General features: G+C 52.0%; 1 protein-coding gene across 2 annotated transcripts in view; it reads right to left on the reverse strand.

Moving 5' to 3' along the window:
* Positions 1-5,195: 5,195 nt before the first annotated feature.
* GALNT6 (polypeptide N-acetylgalactosaminyltransferase 6) overlaps positions 5,196-25,177 on the reverse strand; it is a 34,728-nt gene continuing 14,746 nt past the window's right edge. The window contains exons 5-12 of one of the 2 annotated variants that reach the window (XM_060024788.1): positions 17,205-17,354; positions 15,936-16,170; positions 12,537-12,654; positions 10,733-10,933; positions 10,070-10,201; positions 9,354-9,455; positions 7,864-8,016; positions 5,196-6,835 (exon numbers count right to left, since the gene is read on the reverse strand). In XM_060024788.1, the coding sequence (XP_059880771.1) occupies positions 6,722-6,835; positions 7,864-8,016; positions 9,354-9,455; positions 10,070-10,201; positions 10,733-10,933; positions 12,537-12,654; positions 15,936-16,170; positions 17,205-17,354 (1,205 nt within the window). In that variant the 3' untranslated portion in view covers positions 5,196-6,721. Of the gene's footprint in view, positions 6,836-7,863; positions 8,017-8,774; positions 9,052-9,353; positions 9,456-10,069; positions 10,202-10,732; positions 10,934-12,536; positions 12,655-15,935; positions 16,171-17,204; positions 17,355-25,177 lie in introns of those variants that run through there. The other variant, XM_060024789.1, reaches the window with a different exon arrangement.

Raw genomic sequence — 25,177 nt, forward strand, 5'->3', positions numbered from 1 at the left:
GTTGCCAGCAAGTAGACCACTGCCCCCTTGCCACGAGCCAAGCCCTCTTTAATCTCCGCTTATCAGCAGCTTTGCTGACCTTCCTGTCAACTGGCAGGGCCAGTTGGAAGGCAGGGAAAATCACAGGTGATAATGGAAACACAAATGAAAAGGTTTCTTTTTAAGTAAAAGAATTTATCTATGAACAAAGACAGAACAAGGTCAGGGCTGAATTAATCATCTCTTTCAGCTGAAAAGCATCCAACTAAGTCTTTTTCAGCAATAAGATGGAACAGCACAGCGACATCAGCTCGGTGCTTTGTGACCGCCTGGAGGGGTGGGATAGGGAGGGTGGGAGGGAGGGAGGGAGGGAGACGCAAGAGGGAGGAGATATGGGAACATATGTATATGTATAACTGATTCACTTTGTTATACAGCAGAAACTAACACACCATTGTAAAGCAATTATACTCCAATAAAGATGTTAAAAATATATATATAAAAAAAGAAATTAGATGGAGAGCCAGGACTGGCATTTCCCTTGGGATGCTCCGCTTGCTGGTAGCCTGCCACCGTCTCACTGCCCTCGGGGGCACTGTCAGTGCAGAGACCTACCCTGTGCACCAGGGGCTGGAGGCATGGGGGGCTGGAGGAGAGAAGTGTGCAAGGAGAGCAAGAAGAAAGAGGAGACAGCAAAGAGGGAAATGGCACGCGCCCCCAGGACGCAGACAGTGGTGTAGATGCAAGGAGACAAAAGCAGCATAGCTGCAGTGGAGAGAATTCTGATGGAAGAAACCGTGCACCACGGGTTGGGACTTGAACCCACGCGGCTGGGCCTCGAACCCGGCCAAAACCCACGGTCTTCCAACTGAGATCACACACCTGGTTTCAGGACTTAATGAAGCTCAGGTTCTCGATGTCTTATTGCAGAAAGGATTCAGTGAGAGATAAAGTGATAGGTAAGAAGTGGATTTATTTAGAGAGAAACACACTCCACAGACAGAGCGTGGGCCTTCTCAGAAGGCGAGAAAGGCCCCAGAGTATGGGGTTGTCAGTTTTTATAGGAGTGGGTAATTTCATAGGCTAATGAGTGGGAGGAGTATTCCAACGATTTTAGGAAGGGGCGGGGATTTCCAGGAATTGGGCCACCGCCCACTTTTTGAATCTTACGGTTGGTCTTGGAACTGTCATGGCACCTGTGGGTGTGTCATTTAGCTTGATGTGTTACAATGAACGTATCCTGAGGCTCGAGGTCTAGTGGAAGTCGACTTGTCTGCCGTCTTGGACCCATTTGGTTCTAATAAGTTTATGTCGTGTCCTCTGGGCTATGTCATTCTTTCAAAGGTTGTGCTCTGCCCCCTTCCCTCTTGCTTCACTAGGAAACAGGTTTGGGGAGACTCATCTGGAGAGCAGATAAAAGAGAGCTCCCAGAGAAGGAGAGTGTCGGTGAGAAGAGGAAGCCCTCAGGATAGGGAGCTAGTCTGCGTGCTATGAGGGTGGAGAGCAGGGCAGGAGTGTCCTGCAGATGAGAGGCTCTGGCCATCGGAGTCGGGAGAGGGGGACAGAGGGAGGTGCCGCGGACCCTGCGGTGGGCAGAGAACTTTGGGTTGGGAGGTCCCAGAGCAAGGACTCTGGGTGGACTTAGGCTGAGAGAAGCCAGAAGCCCAGGGGGAGGCAGGCAGGAAAGTATGCCAGTTCACCTGGGGGCTTTTGTTGCCTAGACACTCCAGAATTCAAGTTCAAGCCTGCAGGTGTGGGAGAGGCCTGGAAAAGGCTGAGGAAGGAGTTCTGTACAGACGATCACCTTTTCAGGTCCTTGAGCTGGGGGGGGGGGGAGTGTGGGGGGTGATGGGTGGGAATTGCACTAAGGGCTCCCTCTCCAGCCCCACCCCCAACATTCTAACCCAAAGGAGACCCCGGGGGAGGGGGGGGAAGGGTTGAGCTGGCTGGGGAATCCGGGCCTCCTTTGTCATTCTCCACCCGCCCCCCCACCCCCACCCCCCGTGGCCTCCTCTGGAGAATAGGGAGACAGCTCTAGCCCCCAGGATCAGGAGTCCAAGGGGAGGTTCAAGGGCCTCTTAAAGGTTACCCCTCCACATCACAGACTCCAAAGTGAGCCCTTGAGCGCAGGGTCAATGTCACATCCATTGCTGCACCCTTGGTGAAGCCTTATCTGTATTTGCTTAAAAACCAAACTGTTTAGGATTGCACTCAATGCTCCCAAGCCATTGAGTAATCTACACACCCAGCCTCATCTCCCACGCTGGTCAGACTCTTTTCCTCCTCTTAGGGTGAGGTGTAGAGGAGGGCTTTGGCTTTCATTCTGAGGCACTGCGTATTTTCCAAGAGGAATGTATCCTTTTGAAATAAACACGGGCACAAAAATAAATGTACAACGATGTGGGTTCTAGTGTAGTCTGTCACCAAACTTTGTGTAGTTTGTCATAAAGTTTGTCGCAAAATTGGGAAAAACTCAAGTATTCATCAATAGGGGAAGGTTAGAGAAATTGGGTTTAATCATATTAAGGAATACTACCCAGCTTTAAAAAAAAATAAATTTATTTATTTATTTGGTTTTAATTTTGGCTGCATTGGGTCTTCGTTGCTGCGTGTGGGCTTTCTCTAGTTGCGGTGAGCGAGGTCTACTCTTCGTTGCAGTACGCGGGCTTCTCATTGCGGTGGCTTCTCTTGTTGTGGAGCATGTGCTCTAGGAGCACGGCCTTCAGTAGTTGTGGCTCGTGGGCTCTAGAACACAGGCTCAGTAGTTGTGGCGCACAGGATTTGTTGCTGCATGGCATGTGGGATCTTCCCGGACCAGGGATCGAACCACCAGGGCTTCACCACCAAGGAATCCCAATACTATCCAGCTTTTAAAAAGAATGAGTTAGACTTAAATGACCTGACATGAAAAGATGTCCTTGGTATATTAAATGAAGACATCAAGTTTCAAACAATAGGGTACTCTGTGTGTGTGTCTTTATATATTATGTATATTCATAGAAAAAGGGTATAGAAGGTTTATACCTGGAAATTATTACTTTTCTAGAAGTTACTACTTCTAGAGAATGAATCAATAGGTATGGCAGTGTCGTGAGGATCAATTTCACTTTTTCTTTTTTCGTAATTTTTCGGCCATATCGCATGGCTTGCAGGATCTCAGCTCCCCGACCAGGGATCGAACCCGTGTCCCCTGCATTGGAGGTGAGGAGTCTTAACCGCTGGACTGCCAGGGAAGTCCCTTATTTTTGTAATTAAAACTAAGAATATATTCTGGGACATTTATCCATTTTGGGCAATGGCGCCAATACTCTTCAAGTGGGAAATGGATCCCCAGAGGAGATGAGCCACACAGGGCTAAGGGGAGAGAGGTTCCTGGAGCCAGGAGATAGTAACACAGGGCTAGTTAGCATCAAGATTTTAAACAAGACTTGGGCGCCCCTGGTGGCGCAGTGGTTAAAAATCCACCTGCCAATGCAGGGGACACGGGTTCGAGCCCTGGTCTGGGAAGATCCCACATGCTGCCGAGCAACTAAGCCTGTGAGTCACAACTACTGAGCCCGTGAACCACAACTCCTGAAGCCTGCACGCCTAGAGCCCATGCTCTGCAACGAGAAGCCACTGCAACGAGAAGCCCGCGCACCGCAACGAAGAGTAGCCCCCGCTCGCCGCAACTAGAGAAAGTCCGCACGCAGCAACGAAGACCCGACGCGACCAAAAATAAATAAATAAATAAATAAATAAGATTTTAAGCAGGACTTAAGGTTTTAGGTTAGCCTGAGAACGGTCAGAGGGGTGGATTTTAATAGTGCAGATGTGGGGTTAGGGCAAGGCCATCCTCGGCTAAAGGGAGGCCAAGAAGCTGGTTTCTTGAGTCCTCCCATCTCCCTGTTCGTGCCTTCTCCCTCTTCTTGAGCACCTCTCTTCCCTAGTCCTCCCTTCACCCCCAAACCTGCTGCATCTCTCAGTCCCCGTGGGTTACCCTTAGCTGACCACCCTTGCGAGATGCTCTGCTGCTGTGTGGTCGGGGTGAGGAAACTGAGCACCACAGCAGGGCTCCTCAGTTGGGCATGCGTCGTGAGATCGGGCTGGAGAGCTCTTGAGTGATGCTATAGAGAGTATGAGCGATATTAGGATAAATAGCAAACAAACAGTGCCTGGTAAATGTTTGGATGTTGAATGCAACCAAGAGTAGGGCTAAGATTGGAGTTAAGGACTAAGGCTCCCTAGGATTTACTGGACTTATTAGCATGGCATTCAAAGCCTTTTCAGTTGGGCCCCAAGCCACTGTTCTACAGGGCCGACTAACCCAGTAAGCACAGCAGGTACAGTGCCTGAGGCCCACAATACTTTTTTTTTTTTGCCGTATGCGGACCTATCACTGTCGTGGCCTCTCCTGTTGCGGAGCACAGGCTCCAGACGCACAGGCTCAGCGGCCATGGCTCACGGGCCCAGCCGCTCCGCGGCATGTGGGATCTTCCCAGACTGGGGCACGAACCCGTGTCCCTTGCATCGGTAGGCGGACTCTCAACCACTGCACCACCAGGGAAGCTCCCACAATACTTTTTAGGCCCACAAAAATGTTTCAGTTTCTTTTAAAATCAGAATACTATCATCCTGGATTATATTCGTTGTTATATCAATGCAGTTGTAAAACATACTCTTTACCACTTTTTTAATGAAGGCACAAGTGCCTAGGGCTCATGAAAGCCATAGCGTGGTCCTGACCTTCTAGCTTCTACATTCACTGCGCCCCCACCCTTCAGTCCTCCTGGTTCCCTGCATCCACATGTACTGTTGACCCTCTGCGACTTTTCTCACACTTGAGACCTTTGCTTACTGAGCTCTTCCTACCTGAGGATCCATCCTTTGAGGTCTAAGGTCAAATGTCACCAACTTTGTGAGGCTTCCCTAAGAATTGTTCTAAGTCATGTAGCACATCTCTGAACATCTCCTTGGCATGACTTGCTTACCTCTCTGTTTTCCCAGCTGAAGTGTGAGTTCCATGGGGGGAAGAGCCTTATTATCTCCTCATGTCTACATGTGCTTGACACAGCGTGGAGGCTAAATTGGGGGGCCAGAGGATATTTGGAGACGAGACAGTGGCTGTGACAGAACTTTTCAGACGTGTGTGATTCTTCACAGCTTGAATCAACTGATCCTCCAAACGGATCAGCTAAGGGGCATAGCAGGGGAGGAGGAACCCAGTGCAAACTTCCTTTACCAATGCCATAAAACCTTTATTTCCAGTGGGATCTCATGTGCAATTCTCTTCTCCTTCTGGGAAAGAACTTTTCCCTTTCCCCACTCCAGGACACGTCCTGGCCACTCTCTCCTCTCCCTTTGGCTGGGCTATCCCATGGGACCTAGGAGACTTACTGCGGCGGGGAGTTGCGTGGGAAGCAGAGGCAGCTGTGGTCCCACGGCACCCTCATGTGGTGCTGTCCAAGAAGACAGCCTGCTACTCAAGTAGGAAGCCCTCCAAGAAGGAATGAGTCCTCTGGGCAGCTGGGCTCTCTACTTCAGGGAAAGCAGCCATGCGTGGTGGGGTCCAACTTGCTTGGGGAAGAGCTGACACGCACGGCAGGTCTGCTCTGTGCGGGGAGTTCACGCGAGAACCGCAGACGAGGCGTCACGCAGTCGTGCTCCACACTACCTGCTGTCCCGGCTTCTTCAGACTTCCCGGGGCTCTTGTTAGCCTTATCTGGGTCCTAGCCTCAGGGCTGCCGATATGTGGTTGTGTGGCCTGGGGCAAATAACTTCACTTATCTGGCCTTGGTTTCGTAATATGAAAACGATAGGGCTGGACTAAAACGATGATTTTCAAATTGTGCTTGCAGACTTTTAGAAAAGTTCAGGGGCTGGTGGGCAATGCCCTCACCCACCCTCATTTTCATCCGTGGCTATTTTGCTTCTGAACAACATTATACATGGAGCACTGAAAAAAGGTTCTGGGACTTAAACCTGAGAATCACTGGCTCCACAAGTTTTCTTTCAAAACGAACATCTCAGGATTCCTAAATATGGTCTCCCTCACAGCTACCTGGCTGCACTGCTCTAGGCTTTATGGAGACCAGCCAGCCAGAAATGATCAGACTGGAGGGAAGAGAGAGTGGGGAGCTGATGGCTAGTTGCCTAGTGTTCTTGTGGTGTGGTGGGAGGAGCCCAGGTTCAGGATACAGACCAGCTCCTTTACTTCTCTCTGCCTCAGCGTTCTTGTCTATAAAATGGGCACGGTGGTTCCCGTCTTTTTCACGGGACTATCGTGCAGATGAAATAAGATAAAGGATTCCTGTCAAGAAGCTTCAGGTAATGTTAGCAAGGGAGACTCTTAGACCTCTAATTCCTCTGGTAGAATATACCGTTTCACTGGATTCTGTGGGTGTTCTAGATGATGAGGGATTCAGGACGTGGCTGCAGAGGTACTTTTCTTGAAATCAGCATTGCTGCCCTGGGCTCTAGCCCAGCTGCCTCCTCTGCTTTGCAAATCTGTTTCTAGGGCAGAAGGAGAGCTCTAGGTAACGTATTATGTGTTCTAACGGTCTCTTCCACCAACATGGAGGAAACAAAATGGGCCCAGTGTTGTTGCAAGGAGTAGGAAGGTCCTGCCTTGATTTGCATCGAGTTTGAAATCCATCTCTAAGGCCGACAGGGAACTGATGATCAGGTTCTCAAACATCAGGTTCCCCCAAATCTTGTTTCCTAAGAGGCTTGTGGGATCTCCCACAGGGGGGTGATCCAGGGCCTAGATGAAGAGCCAGTGCTGGTAGGGATCACTGGGATTGCAGGTGGCCATGGCTGGCTTTCCGTCCTTGGATGTCAGGCAGGTACCAGATCCTGAGTTCCTGATGAGTTGATCCTAAAAAGATGACATGGCAAACGGTCAGCCTGGGCCTCAGACCTCTGACAGTGCTACTAGGGGGCAATGAAATAGGGGTCAGTAGACAAAAGGCAACCCAATGAGGCACAGAGAGGGCACTTCCAAATTCCTTTCCTTGGATGCCAGATACTCTGATGGGATGCCTTCCTGAGTTTCCACCTGTGCGTGGTATCAATTCTTCACCCCCAGCTTTAGCATGAATGGCTGGAACAGAGGAAGGCAGGACCATGGGCTAACTGAAAAAGGCTTTCAGGACCACCCCCCACTCCAGATGGCCAGTCTCAAAGACCTGGGCCACTGCTGCCCACCCGCACCTTCTGCCTTTGATCATGTTCAGACTCCTCCCTTCCCTGTAGCTCCAAGGTTAGGCTCCTGTTTCCCCAAGCCAAGGACTGGGGATTGGGGTGGAGTGGGGTGTGGAGGCTCACTGGGGGCTGCTGGTTTGGGCCCAATCCTGTAGAAGTTACATCGTTTATCCCGAGGCAGTGTGGTGTAATGGAAAGAACCCATGCTTTCGAGTCAGATTTATCTAGATCAGAACCCCAGGCCTACCATTTACTAGTGAAGGGTCTTGGGCCAGTCACAAACTTGCTGAGCTTCGGCTGGCCCATCTCTAGTGGTGGGGACACCACCTACTTGGAAGATTAACCAAACCAATGTATGTGAGTGCATAGCCTTGTGCCCGGCACACAGAGGCCAGGCAGGAACCACAAGTGACTCTTCAACTTCATCTACTTGTGTTCAGCCTATAAATACGTGAGCTATGACACAGCTGGTCCTGGACCATAACCCCGACCCCATCTTTATATCAAGCAGAACCAGCCATCACCAAACCTTACTTAGGCCCTGAGAACCCTGCCTGTGACCAAGCCCACATTCTCCATACTTCCTATTGTACACTGTCCGGATCCACCCCGTAGTGTCTCAGGCAGAAGATGCAGAAGGAAGGGAGGGGGCAGTTGTGGTCTCAGGCTCTTGATTCTGAGCTTTCTGGGCCGCTGACTCACCTGGGTGAATTTCCATTCCTCATCCTCGGGCACCTGGCTATTCTTGCCCGTGAAGTGGCAGCCCCTAAGGCCCAGAGTGTCAGCACCAGCATAGAGACACAGCTGCTTCGCAATGTTGTGGCGAAGGTCCCTCTGGGTCGTGTATTCAAAGTACTAGAACACAAGATAAGAGGAGGTCCTGAGGGGCAGGCAGAGAGTTTGCCCACCATCTTCCAAAGCCAACTGCCTTGAGATGCCAACCACAGATGGCCTCCTGGGGAGGAAAGTGAGTAGGTGCCAAGACTTCAGTAATTCATGTGCCACCGCATCTGGGTGATACTGGAATGATAGATAATAGTTACTAAAGGTTTTTTCTTTAGTTAAAAACTTAACTTAGGGACTTTCCTGGCGGTCCAGTGGTCAGGACTCCAAAAAAAAAAAAGCCTCATTTAAAGCATTATTGGTGAAATCATGTGCTAGTTCTTTTTTGCTAATAGATTACTATTGAAAAAATGTTCATCAGTGTACCACCTAAAATCACCACGTGGGCCAGCGGTACAGGAAATTGCTCCAGTGACTTAGTCTTCATTTGAACATCCTGTTGGCATCCTGTTCAGTGGCCCATGCAACTCCTTTCCTTGTTTCAGCTGTTTTTTTTTTTTTTTTTTTTTTTTGCGGTACGCGGGCCTCTCACTGCCGCGGCCTCTCCCGTTGCGGAGCACAGGCTCCGGACACGCAGGCTCAGCGACCATGGCTCACGGGTCCAGCCGCTCCGCGGCATCTGGGATCTTCCTGGACCAGGGCATGAACCCATGTCCCCTGCATTGGCAGGTGGACTCTCAACCACTGCGCCACCAGGGAAGCCCTCAACTCTGTTTAAGTGCCTCTTACTTACCAAATGCTGGGCATTCAGGGTAGATTGAGGGGCTGGGTCCAGGGAGGTTATTAGTTATTCCTCAGGGAAGAGCTGGGCATTGTAGGGCATGGGGGAAATTCCCAGGATGCCAGGTAGCTGTGAGATGTCAGTAGGTTGTTGTTTTGGGGTCACTGATGGGTGCTAGGATCATAGTGGTACCTTCTGGGTAGGGAAGGCATTGAAGATAGAAGTTGAGTGTAGCCGAGGGGCTCAAAAATTTTCCACAGTCACCCTAAAACACCATTCAGCAGCTGGCATCCTCCAGGAAGCCTCCTCTGATGAAGAATCCTCCCCTGCCAGGGTGGGGAGTGTGGGAAAACAAAACCCCAACCAAAAACCAATCCTCCCCCCCAGCCCCTCTCTAGCAGCCAGCACTGCTGCCCACTCCTCTCTGGATGCCCCGGTCCACGCTTAAGACCTTGTCTGTCGGTATCATGCATTCCCCCTCAGACTGGGGGCAGGGCTGGTATCTCCCCCTCTCTCTGGATCTCCCCTACCCTAGTCCTCAGGAAAGGACGATTATGAGCTGAGGAAGGGGGCCTGTGAAGAGAGAAGAGGCCCCAGAGACAGGCTCGCCTTGGGCTGGGCTCTGTACCTGGTTGCCGCCAAGGCCATGGCAGGTGTACATGATGAGGGGTTTTCCTCCATTGTTATTCTCTCCCACATCCAGGCAGTGATCCATGCCGAGGTTCTTGAGCTGCAGAATGTTGAGCAGAGAGGGGAAGCAGGGGAGCACAGTTAGGAATTTTTCGGTTTGTGGTGTGGGATCCACCTGGAATAAGTGTGCACGGCTGGATTTCTCCTCTGTGACTTTCCTCCTCTGCTCATTCAGGCAGACGCCTGAAGTGAATAGTAAAGTGAGGTGCAGAGCCCAGGGGTTGGGCAAGGTCAGGGTGGGCAACCTGCCAGGTCCCTGGGAGAAGCCCTCAGCATATGGGAATGTCCTTCAGAGCAGTGGTTCTCAAAGTGTGATCCCCAGACCGTCAGCATCACCTGAAGGCTTGTTAGAAGCGCAAATTTTCAGGCCCCAACCCAGTCCTCCTGAGTCAACAGCCTGCGTCTTAACAGACCTTCCTGGTGATTCTGAGGCCTGTGAGTATTTGAGAACCGCTGCTTAGGGGTTGTTTCCTCCTTACAAGGTTTTTAGCTAGCTCTAGAAGCCCAGGGTGGCCTCTCGGTCCTCCTCCCGGATAAGGGAGCGTGGAGAGTAAAAATCAGTTGTTTGTCGTCCAGCTGCGGGGTCAGTGGTCCTGAGCTTTTCTCCCGGGGGTTCTGTGATGATGGGCGGGCACATTGGTTCTCAGGACTCACAGCTCCGTAGAAGATGGGCTTCAGGTCAGGAACAAACATCTCTGGGTAGATGTTGTGCAGGAACCAGGAAAAGTTGCGACAGTTCAGTCGTTCCCTCAGCTGCAGTCGCTCCGAAATGTCCCCGAAGGATTTCTGTCAACCGAGCCAGCCCCCTCAGGGTCAGTTCCACAAGCCTTGACCTTCTTTTCTGGGTGGAAGCAGCCCAGAGTTTCTGGGACTACTTCCTCCCAGAGCGGGTCTCCTGTTCATTCCTGCTCAGGACCAGTTGGGCCCCACATCTAATCCCAACCCCCCTGCCTCGGCTTTGGGACCCGCACCCACAGCACCACCTGCATCTCCTGTGAACTCCCACTTTTCTCCCAGTCCTCAATTCCTAGTTTCTCAGAGTAAAGCCATTCTTCCCGTAAGAGGTTCTTCCTCCAAATCTTTTCTCCCTCCCCTCCTAAAAGATACTGGGGCTCTCCAGGCAGGGACAACAAAGTCTCCTCTCTTCATGCTCTAGCCTCCAAAATACAGCCTGGGCTCTAGCTCCCAAGGTCTGAGGGGTAAAGGCACCAGGTGGTGGAGATGCGTGGGTCTCTGTCATCATTAAGCTCCTGACCAGGGGCTGGGATTCTGCCCTTCTATTCATCTAAACACCTCCTGAGCACCCTCCCCGCTCACCTCTTGGGCCATCTTTGCTGCCTGCAGATTCCTCCTGTAGAAAATCTCCTTGTAGCTATCCATCCAGACCTCAGCCAGGCGCACTTGGTTGCGAGCAATGACACTGATGCCCTTGGGGAAGGTGTGAGGGCTCTTGGTACGGAACACGTGGCCGACCACAGAGCAGGGGATGATCTCCAGTTGGCCCCCGCACTGCCACACCTGCCGTAAGAGGATATGGGATGGGGATTTCAGGGGGTGGGTGGGAAAACCTCCCCGGCAAGCAGCTCTGTTCCATTCCCAGGGTGCCAGACCCCAGGTCCACGGACTCAGGGAAATGCTGCGCTGCGCTCTCTCGCTGGAAAAAAAGACACTGACCAGGCTTCTTCCCAGGCCATAACTACACAGTCTCTGGCTCTCTGATGTTGGTTCACTCTGATTAAAGCAAACAGAAATGTGCAGGGTCCTGAGGGTTACCAGGGCCCACTTGGGAGAAAAGCCACTTGGTGAATTTTATGTGCATCTACCTACTGTGAGCTCTGGACACCTGGCTATTTTTTTTTTTTTTTTTTGCGGTACGCGGGCCTCTCACTGTTGTGGCCTCTCCCGTTGCGGAGCACAGGCTCCGGACGCGCAGGCCCAGCGGCCATGGCTCACGGACCCAGCCGCTCCGCGGCATGTGGGATCCTCCCGGACCGGGGCACGAACCCGCACCCCCTGCATCGGCAGGCGGACTCTCAACCACTGCGCCACCAGGGAAGCCCCACCCGGCTTTTTGACCTGGAAATGTGATTTTATCAGCTCACGCAGGTGTTACTGGAAACTCAAGCTCCTCCAAATCGAGATCAACTTGTGACCTAATCAAAGCATCAATTCATTAATTCATAGCTACCATCAGGTGGCTTGTGGTCACCTGGACCTTCGGCACACTAGCTTCCTTGCAGAGAGACTGAACAGGGGTCAGAGGCTCATGGACGAGCCTAGGATCAGAACCATGGGAGTTATGGTGACTGAGCTGGTGACCCTCCTCTGTCAGAGGGCTGGTTTACAACATCCCTTCCACCTGTGTCTTCTCCTTTTTTCAGGTTTTAGATTGGGAGGTATGTTGTCATTCATTTTAGTATAGCAGCAACAGAAATACATAATCATAGCCATAGTAACAGCAGGTATCAATGATGTGCTTCTATGTGCCAAGCACTGTGAGGGGTGACTTCATAAACAAGCTCATTCGCTTGTTAATTACTCTCCACTGGATGGGGATCTGTGTAGATTTCATGGAGAGGCAAGCTCTTCTTCCAACCTAATCCTGATTTTCCTTATTCCTGAAATCTCTCGGTTCTGGGGCCCACCAGAATTTGGCCATCATCTTCTCCTATGGTTATGAAGGGCTTGCTGAACAGAGGGGGAGGGAAACTCCTAAGGCTACCAAGGCGTGAGGTCTCTGACCTGGAAAGCAGAGCCTGATTTTTCCAGAAAAAGGATAGTGACTGCTTACTGACCTGTTCCACCTTCACCCTAACCCTTTTCCAACAGACATCATGAAAGATGTCACCAGTCCCCAGATGTCTGGTTCCTAGTACCTCTATTACCCCTTCCCTCTGAGGAGTTCTGCCCAGTAATTTGTTCTCAAGTTGTCCAATCCGACTCCCAAGCCCCTACTGCCATGGACAGGGAGGGGGCAGAGGGAAGGTGGGGCCATGACGGGAAACAGCCACCCGTCCAAGTTCAGCTGAAGAACTGATATCCCTGGCACTGCCTACGAGACAGGTTCTCAGGCCGTCCCCTGGCCGTTGTGGTTCCCCCGCGAAGCCCTCTTCACTCTCACCCGGAAGGACATTTCCACGTTCTCCCCTCCCCAGATCTCCATCTGATTATCATAGGTACCGATGTGCTCAAAGTAGGACTTGGAGATGGAGAAGAGGCCACCAGCAAACGTCGGGGATCTGGAGAGACAGAGGGAGAAGCATGTGCATCTTCTGGGGGGAAGAGGGGCCAGAACCTGGCGTGGAAAGCTGTGACCTCACCGATGACGCCTCCTAAACTCCCTCCCTCCTCCTTTCCTCTCACCTGGGATATGCAGCCCCTCTTCCACTAGCTTATGCACTTAGCAAATGTTTATTGAGCTTTTATTATGTTCTCTTCACCTTCTAAGATCAGGTTGAGGAGAGATGTAATTATCATTACTCTCTTCTAAAAGGCATCCATTCACTCATTCATTCAACCAAGGATGTGTTACACACGGGCTTCCAGGGCCTGTGCTACGTGCTAGTCGTGCAGAGTAAAGAGAGACAGATCTTGTCCTCTGAGAGCTCAGTGTAGTAGCTGAGGGAAAAGCCACAATCGTTTGCTTTTTGGCAGCAAAGTTCCTAAAGCACAGTAGATACTCGGTTATCAGAAGCTATGTGAAATTGTTTTTGGACATCGGTGCTCCCAGAAACAGAGTAGGAAGCGAGGTGAAATTAAGCTCAACTTGAACTACAGGGAGCATTTGGGGGCTACAACAAGATTCTGGCTTTCAGACAAAGGCAGGGAGGCACAGACCCATGTTTAGATTAATTGACAAAAACATCTAGAACTTAGATACCATGTTGCTCATGAGAGGGGCTGGGCTAAGGGCTGGAGGCGGGGGTGGCAGACAGGGCAGGAGTGCACAGAGATCATTAGCTGTTGGCCTCTGTGCCACGCCAGGCTGGCTTGGATGGGGCTTTGCTGCCCTCGGTGGGTGGCTCCATGTGGCACAACCATGCAGAAACCTTCTCTGTCAGCCCAGAACCGGTCAAGGTGCTTCACACACAGCAGGGGCTCAATCAGTGTTCACTGGACTGACTGGTCAAGGCTATTACCCAGGACCTTGGCGTTACCCTATGGCTGTTGTCGTCACCCTGAAGTTGGCTCCTGCAGCCACTTTCTGGAAGGAATTTCGGTTGGGAAACCCTCAAGCTCAGGCAAGCTTTCTGTCACTGGTTGTGGCCTCTCCCAGGGGTTCTAAGCCAGCCCAAGTAAGGCCAGGAAAGCCTCAGAGAGTCCTGGGATTCTAGATGAGCATTCTGGAACTAACCTGCTGCTTCCTTTTTTAAAAAATAATTTTATTTATTTATTTGTTTTTGGCTGCATTGGGTCTTCGTTGCTGTGTGCGGGCTTTCTCTAGTTGTGACGAGCGGGGGCTACTCTTTGTGGCGGTGCGTGGGGCTTCTCATTGCGGTGGCTTCTTTTGTTTCAGAGCACGGGCTCTAGGTGCACAGGCTTCAGCAGTTGTGGCACATGGGCTCAGTGGTTGTGGCTCGTGGGCTCTAGAGCACAGGCTCAGTAGTTGTGGCGCACAGGCTTAGTTGCTCCGCGGCATGTGGGATCTTCCTGGACCAGGGATCGAACCCGTGTCCCCTGCATTGGCAGGTGGATTCTTAACCACTGTGCCACCGGGGAAGTCCCTAACCTGCTACTTCTTCAGGGTTCCCCCAACCTGGGCCTGTCTCTTGGCTTTGAGAGGTCCCTCTGACCAAGAAGCCACTGACAAATTATCTCTGAGGATAAACTCTACACGGGGAACTTCGCTGCAGACCCACAACCAACAGGCAACCTCTGGAAACACTCTGCATTTCCTGGCCTGCTTCTCAGGGTCCCCTGGGCCCTCACCTCTCCTCCTGGCCTCCCGTTGACTTTGGGAATGGAGGAAGGGAGGGTGCTGCCTGCAGGCCTCCTGGTGGGTCCTATGCAAGTGCCTCAGGCAAGCCCTGCACACCACCAGGGCATTTGGACCAGGGAGCAAATTAATTCCTCAAACACTGGAGCTTTGTCTTCCAGCTGTATGGTCCTCGGACATCAGAGCGGGGGACGTCAGTGATGGGTGGGGGCCAGGTGCCCTGTCCCTGACTGTGCCACTGTGTGCCTGGCCCCCAGCTTGGGGGAAGGGGGTTTTGTTGATGTACATCTCAAACAAAAGACATCTATGAATCAAGCAGAGGGTCTATAGGGAGTTCTAATTTCTTTTCTCTCTCCTGCCTTCTCCTTTCCCCTCTGCCCCTTCTAAAGGACACAGAGCGGCTGGCTGTTCAGGACCGTGGGATTCCTTCCCGCGGCCCACCCGAGCCCTCCCTACTGAGGCTCTGGGCAGCATTTCTTAGGATTTGGGCATGTGCATGGGTAGAAAGCCTTCCCTTTTATCTCTGCTCACCGTATCCCCAAACTCTGCTTCCCTCTATCCCTGGTATATATATTTTGTTGACCCTTCAGTTTCCTGACCAGTATAGGAAAGCAATGGCACAGATGATCCGGAAGCAGAGGGTAGCTGAGACAGTTTAGCTGAGACGTCTGTGGTCTCTAACAACACCAACAGGCAATCTGGAGAGGGAGGGGCAGGGTGGGTGCGTGAGGGGAAGGCAAACCCAGCTGGGCAGCAAACAATGGATACACTTTCAAGCATCTGCCCTCTAGCTCAGGGGCTGGCAGACTGTGGCCTGTGGGCCAAAGCTGGCCTGGCTTTCTAAGGTTCTGGCAAAGAATGGTTTTTACATTTTGAAAGGGTTATTTTTTGTAGCTGGCAAAACCTAAAATATCTGCTATCTAGCCCTCTGCCCGAAAAAGTTCAGGGCAACTGCAACACACTGTAAACGGCAGGACATTTGTCTATTTTCCTTTAATACGTTCTCAGTCTCTTCAAAGACGGTGACCTGGGTGCACACACCACCCCCTCTTATTATAATGGCTATTTTACAGTGGCCTCTACCCTCCATCTCTCTGAAAGCAGCAGTCACACCCTTCTACATGTAGGGAGGAATAAATGGGATAAGGTGTGGAAAGCCCTTAGCCCAGGGCCTGGCACACAGAAGGTGGTGAGTGAGAGCCAGCTGCTATGGTGAGAGGTAGGACAGAGCCATGATGGGGACACGGGCTTGGGGCCAGATTGGCGGGATGGGCATCCTGGGTCCACCGCTTTCTAGTGTATAGTCTGAGGCCAGCTGTCCATCACCAGGAGCCTCAGTTCTCACCTGCAAAGCAGGCTGATCACAGTACCTACCGCATAGGGGATGACGATTAAAGGCTAATCACAGTACCTACCGCATAGGGGATGACGATTAAAGGCTAATCACAGTACCTACCGCATAGGGGATGATGATTCAATATGTCAAGTGCTTCACAGAGCACCTCATAAATGCTGACCTGAGATGGCCCAGGTCCCCGGGACCATGGAGACCAGGATGTGGGCCCACCAGGCTTCAGTACTTACTTGATGGGGTAGGTCTCATCCTTGCGCCTCTGCTTCTCATGTGAAGGTATGGTCTCCCAGCCGAAAGTCAAGCTCCAGTCAAAGTTGCCACGACTCTGGACTCGGCCCCTCTGGACAGGCTTGGAGAACTCAAAAGTGTTCAGGTCGATAGTGACAATGTTGGGGCTCACTACCACCGTCTCGTCCTCGGCGATGCGAGCCAGGAGGGGCTCCAGCCAGCCATGGAAGCACTCACCTGCAGGTCGGCACCAGGAGACGTCAGTCAGGGTCCTGCCCACAGCTGAGCCCGTGCCCCCCACCAGCGGGGAGCCCCAGGATGACAAGCGCTCACTCCCTAGCTGTGGACAGGGAAGCACGTGCAAGCTCCACGGCCACAGAGAGTGGACAGAGATCTCCCAGGACCCTCCTACACCTGCCCTCTCCCCCCAAAAGAGGCAGAGGTGGCTTTGGAGGGGAGAATGGAGGTCTCAGGGGAGTAACATGGTGGACCCAAAGGCACAGGGAAGGCCCTGGAGGGGTGTCTTCAGGGTCTGTAGCCTATCCACTCAGTCGGCCCTCCCCACCCAAGTGTGGGTTTCACAGGGGGGTGTCCCCTCTCCCAGGGATCTCTGCACCTCACGCTTCAGCTCCAGTTGGAGAATAATCATCCCTTGGGGATTTTCGAGGAACTGCATGTATGACTTGATTTAGCCTTCATTTTGTTGGTGAGTAAGGTTGGCATCCTCACCCCACTTAACAGAAGAGAAAACTGAGGCCTGGTTAGTGGCAGGGCCAGGACGCAAATCTAGGCCTTCTGACTCCAAGGCTATAGCTTCTCAGAATTTGTATCACTGCTTTTAGGGAACATTTCTTTCCCTGACAATGGTGGGGAAGTGTTTTGCTTTGGGGCAAGAAGCAGGCCTTCCTGGCCCCATGTGGCCCTGCAGGAAAGTGACACGCCAACCAGTGCCCAGTGGCGACAGGAGGCGTCTCCGGGGGCTGGGCTCAGAGTGAGGTTCAGATGGTGGCGGGAGAGAGGAACGTCTGGGGCTCCAGAACACACTCCCAGCAACTGTGGGGTTGCCAGTTGTTTTTGGGGCTGTGGGTGCCTCCTGATAACCATCCTTGGCACTGGGGTGAGAAAGGGGTAGAAGCAGCTAGGGGAGTCCCAAGCCTGCTTCGATCCTGGGACAGCAGAGCTGAAGGTGCTCTGCTGAGGCCATGGTCCCAGCTCTTCCTTCTGCCAGGGAGGGAAGGGGGACAGAGCCAGGCCGGCCCTCTTCTACTCACAGTGGGCATCCAGGAAGGTGAGCACCTCCGCCTGGGCCACGCTGGCTCCCAGCAGCCGGGCGGTGATCAGCCCCTTCCGTTCCTCCTGCCGCACCACCTTCACCACCTGCAGCTGCTTCACGTACTGTTCCAGCTGCTCCTTCAAGTACTCTGGAAGGGACAGGGTCATTGTCGCCAGCTCACCAGTTTGTTGCAAACCTAATCCCCCATGTGCACCAAGTCTGGGCGTTCTCAGGCCTCCAGCAGGCCTGCATTTTAACCCTCCCGCCCACACTGCATTGAGCAACTCCACAGAAGCCCAAGGTCGGGGGTGGTGGTGGAAGGACGAGGTCCCCTGTGTGGTCCCACTGCATGTGGTCGCCTTGCCAGGACATTCCACCGGCTCTGTTGGGACCATCCTGTGTCTGCGTACTGGGGCGCCTTCTCTAATGTCTGAGACAGGACCTCAGAGTTGTTTCTTTGGTCTCAAATCAAGTATCAACTTCTGACAAAGGCTCTCAGATGCCCCTCTTGGTCTCTGCACCCTCTCAGCCCCCATCTTTTCAGAGCTAGGCCTTGGGCCTCCCCTCCTTTCCACACCTGCAGGTTGTGGCAGTCATTTCTCCCTGTCTGAGTCCCTGTCTCCCAGGCTCTTCAGAGTAAGTCTGACAGGTAGAGCGGACACAAGTATTGATTTCCGGCTTCTGGGGCAGCAGCAAGAAGTCTTACTCTAATCCTCTTTTTTAAAACATAAATTTATTTATTTATTTTTGGCTGCATTGGATCTTCGTTGCTGCGCGTGGGGTTTCTCTAGTTGTGGCGAGTGGGGGCTGCTGTTCATTGCGGCGCGTGGGCTTCTCATTGTGGTGGCTTCTCTCGTTGCGGAGCACAGGCTCTAGGTGCGCGGGCTTCAGTAGTTGTGGTTCGTGGGCTCAGCAGTTGTGGCTCGCAGGCTCTAGAGCTCAGGCTTCAGTAGTTGCGGTGCACGGGCTTAGTTGCTCCGCGGCATGTGGGATCTTCCCGGACCAGGGCTCGAACCTGTGTCCCCTGCATTGGCAGGCGGATTTTTAACCACTGCGCCACCAGGGAAGTCCCTCTTCTAATCCTCTTTATTACCTCCTCTGCACATGGAATTCTTTAGGAAGATGAAAAGATGCTGAGCGGCTTTTTAATTACATTTAAAAACCATGTACCCAGCACCTCCATGAGCTAGGCACAGTGGTGTGCCTGGCCACCCAGGGAACGGGCCACGGCAGGGTAGGTGATGAGTGACCTGCTAGAGGTGGTGCAGGGCTGGGGGAGTCTCCAGGAGGGGCAACCATCCTGAATTGGAGGGGGTGGGGAAAGCGCTTTGAAGGGAAGGGTATCTGCTGAGATCTCCAGCCCCTTCTGAGAGAGGGCTCACTTCATGACTCTTGTTATTAGTCGGAAATCCTCAGAGCATTAAATATAGCCCTATTCTGAAGCAATGCACCTTGGAACGTAGTCCAGATCTTAGTGATGTTTCAGTACCTGCTGTTTTGGTTTATCTGTGCCACTGTTCTGTTCCCCGCTGTGCAGAATGGAGTTGCCTGTGGTTTCAGAAGTGGCGGGGCGGGGCGGGTGTGGCAGCTGACTGTGTCCTTTCTCTTGAGGGCTGTGGAATCGGCCCAGAGCTTAGGCCTCGCTCTCAATGCAGTGTCACACAAACTGGGGTCCGAAGTCAGTTTTGTGGAGGCGTGACTGATCTCTCGCTCTACTCGTTTTGTTTTTCTTTTTGGCCACACCGCGTAGAATGCGGGATCTTAGTTCCCCCACCAGGGATGGAACCCGGGCCCCCTGCAGTGGAAACTCGGACTCTTAAGCACTGGACCGCCAGGGAAGTCACTCTCTCTCTACTTTGACACACTCACACACACACACACACACACACACACAGCCCAAATACCTGAGCACTACTATGTGCCACTCATGGAACTAGGTGCTTCCATGTTGACTTTTTTTTGCTGTACACGGGCCTCTCACTGTTGTGGCCTCTCCCGTTGCGGGGCACAGGCTCTGGACGCGCAGGCTCAGCGGCCATGGCTCACGGGCCCAGCTGCTCCGTGGCATGTGGGATCTTCCTGGACCGGGGCACGAACCCGCGTCCCCTGCATCGGCAGGTGGACTCTCAACCGCTGCGCCACCAGGGAAGCCCTTAACTTTCTTGTTTAATCTTCTCTGTGAAGATTAACGCGCTATGAAATAGGCAGTACTGTCCCCCGTGTTGATGAATCAAAATTAGCCTCATTTGGCCGCTTCAGCCCAGCACTCCCTTAGCAAACACCTGTGAACACGCTGCCAGGTGCCAGCCACCATCCTGGGCAGGGAGGCCGGGGTCTGGGTCCTGCCTTCACGGAGCTCCTAGGCTCATTCTCCAAGTACAGCCCCGAGTGCTGGCTCTAACAGGGAGGTGGGAGGATCCCCGTGCGCGAGTCCTACCTTCTCGGCGCGGCTGCCGGCGGACATTTCCCCTGAGAACATAACTGTGCTTACAGGAAGTTCATGGTGGTGGAGATAACCCAGGGACAAAACATCATAGGAAGTGGGTTTTGTGGTAAGAGCACGTCAAGCATTGAGCTGTGAATGTCAGGGCAGCCTGAGCTCTACAGAGCCCTTCCCCCACGCCTTCCCTCCAATCTCGGGGGGCTGGGTGGGACCTGGGAGTTCTGCGCGTGAGCCTCAGGCCCTTTGATGGGGGTGCGATAGCTCTCCTAAGTCAGGCCCCTCCCTGCACCCACTGGACATAAACCCAAGAGCGGAGTGTAGCAGAGCCGAGTGTGGAAACACAGACGGTCCCAACCGTTTTCCCTTATGTCCCCCAGACGAGACCCTCCTCGTTTAGGTTCAACACCACCCCACCCCAGCCCGGCTTCATTCCTCACGGCTGGAGTCTATGAGACTCCTGTGACCACCCCCCCCACACATGCCATACTCAGTGCCATGTCTGAAATACCATCTATATGCAGACGCTCCTGGGCCTCTTTTCCTGGCCTTGCCATCTTCACTTGGATGTCTAACAAAACCACAAACCTAACACGCCTGAAATGGTGCCGCAGATTTCTTCCCTACCTGCCCTCCCAGCCTCCCCCCATGTAAATACATGGTACCAGCATCCCTCCAGCTGCTCTAAACTAGGAATCGTGCTGGATTCTCCCCCTCACCCCCTCCACAAACAGTCCTTCAGCAAATATGGCCAGTTCTCTCTCTCCATCCCCACCGTCACTGCAGCAATCATGTCTTGAGTGGTCTCCCGGCCTCTACTCGACACTCCTCTTCCCAATCTATTCGTGACATTGCAGCCACAGTGAGTTCTCTCTTAAAAGTACAAATCACATCATGTCACCACGGTGGTTTAAAATTGCACTTAAAAAACGAATCCAAACAGTATGATGGTTCCTCAAAAAATTAAACAAAGAACTACCATATGATCCAGTAATTCCACTTCTGGGTATACAGCCAAAATAATTGAAAGCAGGGACTCAAAAAAATATTTGTACAGCCATGTTGATAGCAGCATTATTCACAATAGTCAAAAATGTGGAAACGATCCAAATGTCCATGGGTGGATGAATGAATAAACAAATGTGGTCTACACAAACAATGGGGCACTCAGCCTCAAAAAGGAAGCAAATTCTGACATGTGACAACATGGATGAACCTTGAAGACGTTATGCTAAGTGAAATAAGCCAGACACAAAAGGTCACATACTGTACGATACCACCTATACAAGGTACCTCCAGTAGTCACATTCATAGACAGAAAGTGGAATGGGGGCTGCCAGGGGTTGGGGGGCTAGGGAATGGGGAGTTATTGTTTAATGGGCATAGAGTTTCGATTTGGGAAGAGGAAAGAGTTCTGGTGATGGTTTCACCACAATGAGAATGTATTTAATGCCACTGATAGTACACTTAAAACCGGTTAAGATGGTAAATTTTATGTGTCTTTCACCACACACATTCAAAAATCCAAACACTACACTACTGCTTAAAAAGGTCTCGTGATTCAGTTCTGCTCACCTTTGTAAACTCACTTTGTATCAGTGCTGTTTCTGCTTCCTTGCTCACTTCCCTGCAGCCATGCTGACCTTATTTCTGCCCCATGAACACATTAAGCCTCAGGGCCTTTGCACTGGCTGTTCCCTTTGTGGGGAGCATTCGGAGTAGCCTTTCTTGGCTACTCTGACTAAAAAAGCTGCCTAATTCCTGAGTAGCCCATCACCTGCATTCTTATTTTTCTTCTAATTTAATTTCTTCATAGCACTTATTATTATCTGCGATTATTTATTTTCTGTCTTTCCCATTAAAAAAGTAAGCTCTAGAAAGACAGACACCTTGTTCAACTGTTCACTGTTATACCCCTGGAGCCTGCCCAGGGTCTGGTGCTCAGTAGGTACTGATAAATACTTATTAAGCACATCAGTGAACCGCCTTTATTTATGCTTCTCTTGTGGACTCTCCCTCTCTACTTTGGCTGCTGAAAAATCTAGAAAAGAGAAACAAAACAGAAAGCCCTTCTTGTAGGGAGGACTTCCTCTCTTAACTTTTCCTCTCTCGTTTTATGCTGTTTTCATTTCATGCCCATCTATACTCTAGCCTGCCTCAAATCGAACTGCAATGCGGAAATTTTTCTTGACTAATCCTTTTGCAAGGAGAACAGGAGAAAGGAACGAGTGTAACACCCTTTGGGCATATTCTACAATCCTCCTGCCCAGATGGAACATTTAGACACTGGGCTATATTTTCGAACCCAAATCAGGACTCATTATCGGCCTCTTTCCATCTCCAAGAGTGAGGATTAAACTGGCAGGTGAAACTGACATGCGGGAATAGAATTTCTTTATGGCGAAGAAAATATTGAATGGAAACTTTCCTAGAAAATCCAGGACATAGAGTTACTACAGAGACATCTTCCTATATTATAAAACAAGGAAAGAGGTAAGAGATAGCAGTAATAAAGCAACTTTACTTGTTAGAATAGACACTGGAAGTTGTAATTCAACTAGAATTGGAGGCTTTGAATAATTCCTAACTTGCATTACTGGTGTCTCTTAGGAGTTCAGGGGGCCACGAGAGGAACTGCCACTCACTTCAGTCCTGACTGGCCAGGGGAGATGGCAGTGGGGGAAATCGTGGGCTAACCCAAAGTGCTCCCAATGTCTCCTCCCCTGCGTTTCTCACAGTGTGTTTCCTGACTTCAGGAAACACACACCTCCTCTCCTTTCCTCTCCCTGCTGATTCCTCTTCCCTTCCTACAGCCCCTCTCCCAGGCCAACCCCGTCTCCCCACTCCTCCTCTCTCCTTGGGGAACTTGCTCACAGAGGATCCTATTCGTATCTCGGCTCTCTGGGTCCTTGGTAAGTGTCTGATTTCCTCCCAACCATCTAGCGAATTCCCACAGGAGGGAGGCATATGTTCTCCTACTCAGCCTCCCTGCCAAGGGCAGGGAAGGGCTTTGGACAAGGGGTTGCCGTGTCTGGGGCATGGTAGACGGACAGGCTGTGGGGGGGGGCCAGGTTTTAGGAGCTTGTGGAATGTGCCAGACCAAGAGTGGCCCTCGGCTGCTGACCTGGCCATGCAGGAGGGAAGTCTGTGCCTGGGGACGGACTGTGAAGTGGGAAAGAAAAAGTTCCCCAGCCTGGCACAGGGCCTCTTTCTGATACCCGCCCCCCAGTATCACATGCCCGTACACTTGTGGTCAAACCGTGCTGCCGGGCACCTGGATAGGAGGACAGAGAGCAAAGACATTGAATTTCAGCAGAGACACGGCCATTGTTTGTGTGTGTGCATAATGAGAGCCAGGTGATCTGATCAAATGGTCAAACGTGTGGGAAATTTTATCCCACCGTGGACTGCAGAGACTTCTGACCATGGATCTGAGGGTTTTTTCTTTCTTTGCTGAACTGAACATTGCTGAAAGTACCTCTAGAGTCCCAAAGCCCTCAAGGTAGGGTGGTTCATCCCGGGGTCCACAAATTCCCTGGAATTACAGGCACAAATGTGGGTCTGTGCACACTTGTGGCAGCTGTGCACGGTTCTAGAAAGAGGGGCATAGATTTTAACAGGTTGTCAAAGGAGGCCAGGACCCAGGAAACTAAGAATGGCTGGTTTCGGTTTTTCAGGCAGGTGATTCCGAGATGCTGGAGTTGACTGTATGAGAGAGTCCAGGGCAACAAGGGAGAGGCCACCAGAAGGAACCGGAACAGGTCGGGTGGCCCGAAAGGGGCAGGCTCTTTGCCAAGCCCATCTTACTAGGCACAGGCCACTCTGCCCTTTCAAAGCTGTCCGTGGCGGCCTGGCACTACGTCACTGGCTGGCCTCGTCAGAGGAACTGCCCAGCTGTGCCTTAGGGATGTACGCAATTCTGAGTGACAAGCTGAAACTGTTTAGAGCTTCCACCACATGGGACTCAAGGGAAGAAGCTTCTGAGGGATGGGCCGCTCAGGGTTGTGGGGAGAAGGGTTATGAGAGAGCCCAGTTTGAGAGGAAGGGCAGCTGATACGTTGGTTTCCACTCCTCACAAACAACCTGCTGCTACTGAGATTCCTCAAAGGCCATTCTCAAGCCCCAACCCTCTCCGCCAAACTCCCTGCCCTCCCTTTCCAGAAGCTAATCTCTCTGCTCCTTATCTACCAGACCCTTTCACTGCATCCCTCATACTTGCCTGCTTTTGTTTTCTAAGTGCTGCCAGGTGTCTGTCCTTCCCAGGGAAATGTGAGCTCCCTGAACAAATGGACCAACAGTGCCCATACTCAGCTTCTCCTCGCACTGCCCTCCGCGGCCCTAGTCCTCTTACCCAGAGGGCAGGAGGGGGCTGGGGGAGAGGAGGGGGCGTCAGCAGCTCCACTGGAGGGGCCGCACATTTCCTGCCCTCGATACGGGAGCATGGGCACAGGAAGCCAACCCGGGAGAGCCCCAGCCCCCACGCGCCACCTGGGAGGAGGGCTCAGCTCCTGGAGGACCCCAGTCTACCGATGCATGGATCCCGCAGTCCCTTTCCTAGTTCTGGCCTCGGCATCCCATGCTCAAGTGATTTATGAACTTCCTCTCTGGACTCGGGGTCCTCTTCCTCTCTTCCTGACAATTACCCTCCCCAAAGCTGCCATCCTTCTGAGATAAGGTCACCCTCCAGCTTAAGCACCTTCAATGATACCTCGTTTTATTTTCCCCCCCAGATAAATACTTTTAGCACGACATGGATTTCATTCACAAACACACAGCACAAACACACTGATGTTTTTTTCCGGAATTTCTCTCTTCCGGGACTGCCCTTCAATACCTCTTCTCTCCCTAAACACTCGGGCTTTCAGGCGCCGCTCTAACCTGGCCTCCATGGTGGACGGCCCCAGCCATGCCACACAGAAATAACACCTCCCATAGCGCCTTGCTCCCATACAAAGAATAAAATGAAACTAATGCACACGGAGCTCTTATGCAAGACTAAGTACTCTGTAGCGCATGAATGATCTAATTTACCACCTATCTCTGAGCCCTCGGCCACCACTGTCTTCATTTTTAGAGGAGGGGACTGAGGTTCAGAGAGGCTAAGTGTCTCGCCCAAGGTCACAGAGCTAGGAAGAGTCAGAGCTGGGACTTGAGTTCCTGGGTGTCAGACTCTCAAGTCCATGCCCTTTCACGTCTGTTGGGGTGTGTTACAGGCCACACCATTGTGGTTGGTGCTGTTAGCAGTCATCTGACTACGGGAGCTGTTAGCCTACTCAGGACAAGAGGTCTCATTTGTCATTTGTCTTTTCTTTTGGCCACATGGCACGTGGGATCTTAGTTCCCCGACCAGGGATCGAACCTGGGCCCCCTGCATTGGAAGCGTGGAGTCTTACCCACTGGACCGCCAGGGAAGTCCCTCACTTGTCATTTTTCATACTATCCCCTATGCCTACGTCAGTGCCAGGCACAAAGTACTCCGTAGATGTTTCTGGAATTGCTTTGAATGGTGGAAGTTTGGCAAGCAACCTCAC

This window comes from Delphinus delphis, chromosome 11 (genome assembly GCF_949987515.2).
Source record: "Delphinus delphis chromosome 11, mDelDel1.2, whole genome shotgun sequence".
NCBI classification, from domain to species: Eukaryota; Metazoa; Chordata; class Mammalia; order Artiodactyla; family Delphinidae; genus Delphinus; species Delphinus delphis.